The 4626-nt window shown below is 48.6% G+C and overlaps 1 protein-coding gene across 1 annotated transcript in view; it reads left to right on the forward strand.

The window, feature by feature from the left end:
* The window catches only part of PIK3C2B (phosphatidylinositol-4-phosphate 3-kinase, catalytic subunit type 2 beta), a 45649-nt gene that overhangs the window by 38844 nt on the left and 2179 nt on the right, over positions 1–4626 (forward strand). Inside the window, 3 exon segments of the mRNA XM_005885294.2 lie at positions 1–52; positions 1860–1941; positions 2298–2404. The exon segment at positions 1–52 is cut by the window's left edge and continues 14 nt beyond it. Coding sequence (XP_005885356.1) covers positions 1–52; positions 1860–1941; positions 2298–2404 — 241 coding nt within the window.

Here is a 4626-nt window from a genome sequence, read left to right on the forward strand (position 1 = left end):
GCTGAACGGCTACATCTGGCATTTGATCCGCGCCACCCCAGAGGTGGCCGAGGTGGGTGGCGTGGCCTCTGGGCCTGGCTGTGGGGTGTGGGGGAGGCTGCGGAAGGTGCGGAGCCCGAAGGCAATCAGGAGGACACTGGCTCCTCTGGTCTGCCCGGCTCTGCAGAGGCGGAGGGGCGAGGTGGCGGCTCATCCTCAGGGGTCAGGCACGGTAACCAAGGACATGATGCAGCCACGCACACAGTCAGATGCTCGCCCAGGAAGGAACGGGGTCCCGAGGAAAAGGAGTTTTTTGAGCAGGTGGCGTGTGTATCTGTTCCTGGGCCGCAGCTCTGTAGTTGACAGCCAGCAACCACTCCGAGATGATTTTATGAGGAGCGCCATTGGGCGCCAGCAAGCAAGGACCCACGGAGGTTGTTCCCAGAGCAGTGTGTCCTGCAACGAGGCATCCAACCCAAGAGCGTTAGGGGAAATCATGCATAAACATGAAGGCAGACGTCCTCCTTGCATGTGTCGGTGGGGGCATTCCAGGTTGTACATGCATCGCGTGTTCAAAAACAGCAGAGCATCTCTGCCCCCGGGTAGAGGAAAGTGCAGAGGAGGGCATGGGAGGGTCCTCAGCCTGCCCCAGCCTCTCAGCAGTTCACTTCCTGGTCCTGAGAAACATCCCAGGCTTGGTAACAGTTCTAGCAGTGAAACTTGCAGCAAATTACAAGGTAGCATTGCACAGACCTTATACATTTTAGAGTGGGTGCTGGCTAGGAAAGAATTCAGAGCAAGACCCAAACCGCAAGAGAACATTTAGTGGGTAAATTACAGGGGTAGAAAGAGTAATTCCTAGAAGAAATGGGCTTGGCAAACAAGCTCGAGAGCAGCGGTTCTCAACCTGTGGGTCGAGACCCCTTTGGAGGGGTCGAACGACCCTTTCACAGGGGTCGCCTAAGACCATCAGGAAACACATATATAATTACATATTGTTTTTGTGATTAATCACTATGCTTTAATTATGTTCCATTTGTAACAATGAAAATACATCCTGCATATCAGATATTTACATTACCATTCATAACAGTAGCAAAATTACAGTTATGAAGTAGCAACAAAAATAATTTTATGGTTGGGGGTCACCACAACATGAACTGTATTAAAGGGTCGCGGCATTAGGAAGGTTGAGAACCACTGCTCTAGACTGAAAGGAAGGGCCCTGGAGCTTGGGAGTGAGGAAGCTGATGGTAAGGTGCCCGAGGCCAGGAGGGGAAGGAGGAAAGGAAAGGCAGGGCGTGCTCTTGCTTGGAGTCTTATCCTAAGGGTTTTAAGGGTGGAGATTTTAGGGGAGGTCCCAGGGGAAAATCTCAATAGAATTTTCCGTGGTTTTCCAGGTGTGTCCTTTCAGGGTTGTGGTCTCCACTGATTGGCCGGCGCCAGGGCAGGGTCATTATCAAATGCAGCTGATCCTTACGTCAGCGTGGCTGGGTTTGCTGCTTTTCTGGGCCTGGAGCTGAAATACAACTGAGGCCTAGATGTTATCTCCAGGGAGGAAAGGCGAGGGAGTCCAAACCGCAGGGCCAGGGGCCAGCGCTATGCTAGTGGAGGAAAGGTCACCCTCAAGGAAGGTCTCACCCTACAATTGATTGTCCATTGTTAGGCACCTGGGGCTTTCCGTCCTGGTGACCTTCTGCAGCCTGCTCTGTATCGTCCTCTGTCTATCTACCACACCGTGACCCAAGCAGGAACTGCATGTTACACTTGGTGGTTATGCGTAATAAGTCTCTTTTAATCTGGGACAGTTCCTTTTCTTTTTTTTTTATTGGGCCCTTATCTTATTGAAGAGCCACTCCTGTTTTCTGATTCCATTCCAGTGTGATTTGGTATATACCTTCTTCCACCCTCTGCCCCGGGACGAGAAGGCTGCGGGCACCAGCCTGGCCCCCAAGTCCTCAGGTACAGTGCCTTCTCGGTGACATGTCCCTCTGCACCGTTCCCAAGGGTAACTTCTGCCCCACCTCTCCCCAGTTCTCTCTTCTTGCCTGGTCTCTGTTCCTTCGCTTACTGGCTAGAGAACCTGGCTTCCCACTCAGGCTCGGGGTCCTTTGCTCTTTGGGCAGCTCCCCAGGGACTGGATGTTCAGTGGGTGATCACACAAGTTGGACGGACCCATCCCAACCCAACTCATGTCCACAGAGGCCGCTTGGCAGTCCCCCAGGGATTTCAGAAACCCAACATGGAGATACCTGCCCGGAACGAGGTGGGGACATGGCTGGCCTCGTGACCTTTCTCTGTGTCCTTTGTCCCCACAGAGGGCTCTTGGGCCCAGCCGGTGGAGAAGGTGGGAGGGGAGGTGAAGCTGTCCATCTCCTACAAAAACAATAAACTCTTCATCATGGTGATGCATATTCGGGGCTTGGTAAGTGCCTGCGTCGTCCTCATTTGATGTTTTTATCTTTCTCCTGGTGCTTTTCTGATGGGTCAGGCCTGCTCTGCCCCTGTTTCATGAGGGTAACCCCAGGGTTGCTGGGTACTCGCCAAGGGGCCTGCTAGTGTGCTAGGCATAGAGTATGACCAAGCAATACTAGACACAGCATCTCACCATCTGTGGTATTTGGCAAGTGGCCTAAGTACTCTGAGCCTCATTAAAATGAAGATAATGTTAGTATTTACCTCAAAGCGTTGTTATTAAATGAGATAATGCATTAAATGAGATAATGCATCCAGAATGCTTAACATAATGCTCGGTATTATTATGGTAATTATGGTGATTATAATAAGAGAGAGGCCCAGGGGTGTTTTACTTGACTGTAGAGATAAGGCAGCCACATGACCACCTTGGAGCATAATAAAGGCAGTATATAATTACTAAAATTTTTGGTATGGCTCTGACTGGTTTGGCTAAGTGGATAGAGCGTCGGCCTGCGGACTGAACGGTCCCAGGTTCGATTCCAGTCAAGGGCATGTACCTTGGTTGTGGGCACATCCCCAGGAAGAGGTGTGCAGGAGGCAGCTGATCGATGTTTCTAACTCTCTATCTCTCTCCCTTCCTCTCTGTAGAAAATCAATAAAATATATATATATTTTTTTTGTTGGGGCATTGGTATGTGGCAGAAGGAACTTGAACTTGGGAATCAGACAAACCTGGGTTTCACTCTTACAACATCATTCATTCATTCATTCATTCATCCATACAACAAATGTTCATCTAGTGCTGACTGTGAATTAGGCTCTGCTACCCTAACCCTGGGTACAGGGTAAACAACAAAATCCTTACCCTAAGGGAATTTACATTCCAGTAGGAAGAGGCAGACAGACAAATATGTGGCAAGTGCTCTGGCGAGAAATACAGCAGAGAAATAACAGGGGTGAGTGAGCGTAGTGGCAGTTTTGCGTGGAGTGGTCAGGGAAGCCCTCATTGATGAGGCGGTATTTGAGCAAAGACGGAAGGAGGTGAGAAGAGGGCGTGCATATATATATCTGACAGGACTGTTTCAGACAGCGGGTCCAGTTAAATCCAAAAGCCAGGACCCTGCCTGAGGTGCATGGGGAACTGCAAGGGGGATGAAAAGGGTTGATGCGACTGGAGAGAGCACAGCTGACTAGAGGGCATAGCCAGGACTCTGGCTTTTACCTTGAGTGAGATGCAAACCTTGAGAGGGTTTTGAGCAGAGGCATGTAAACCAAAATTAATTTTAGAGAGTAATAAAGACTGAAAAAGCATTCATTTGAGCAAAAGGAGCTGTCACCAGGGAGACACAGGTTCAGTTAGCAATCTAACTTGTCTTCCATCAAGCCCTGACCGGTGTGACCCAGTTGGTTGGAGCATCATCCCATAACTAGGTTGTGGATTTGTACAGAGTACGTGAGAAGCCCATGCCAGCAAATGGCCTTTAGGCTCTTATTACTCATAAAATTTAGGTTGACCATGGGGACTCCATCTCAGCAGAAAAATTCCTTCTTGGGTTTCACATCAAATCAATCTTTCTTCTCAGCGTCCACAAACATAAGATCTAACTTAAGATTTAAAAGGATCAGGCTGAAAAAAAATCAAATAAAAGGATCAGACTGGGTGAATCAATAGTTGGTTGACCCCGAGCAAGGAACTTAATCTGACTCATTTCTCCACCTCTTAGGGGATTGCTTGGATCAAATAACAAAATAGACGAAGACACTGGGCTAGGCAGGGAGATATCTGGGGATATGATGGTTCATTCACAACAGACCAAGTATATGGCACACCCTGAGCATTTGTATAAAAAGCATAAACTGGATATAATAGGCAATCTGATTGATATTTTAGTAGAACACCTAACATGGTAGATTTTTTTAAAAAGATTTTTGATTGGTTTTCAGAGAGGAAGGGAGAGGGAGAGAAAGAAACATTGATGTGAGTGTGTAATGTTTCCCCCACGTCCTGCGTGGTTCAGGGTTCAGGATCTGGAAGAGGAGCCACACACAAATGAAAGAGAGGAGACAAGAGATAATTTGGAAATTGGGGGGCCAGGCGAGAGCCCATCCCAAAAGGATGGACTCCGCTTGTGCTCAGGCCTTCTCATCCTTTTATTGAGTTTGGGATACACCCATAGCCCTTAGGCAGGCAAGTTCCAGTAACAGGCAGACTATCTTTAAAAAAAAAAA

This window comes from Myotis brandtii, unplaced genomic scaffold (assembly GCF_000412655.1).
Source record: "Myotis brandtii unplaced genomic scaffold, ASM41265v1 scaffold898, whole genome shotgun sequence".
In the NCBI taxonomy this organism is placed as follows: Eukaryota; Metazoa; Chordata; class Mammalia; order Chiroptera; family Vespertilionidae; genus Myotis; species Myotis brandtii.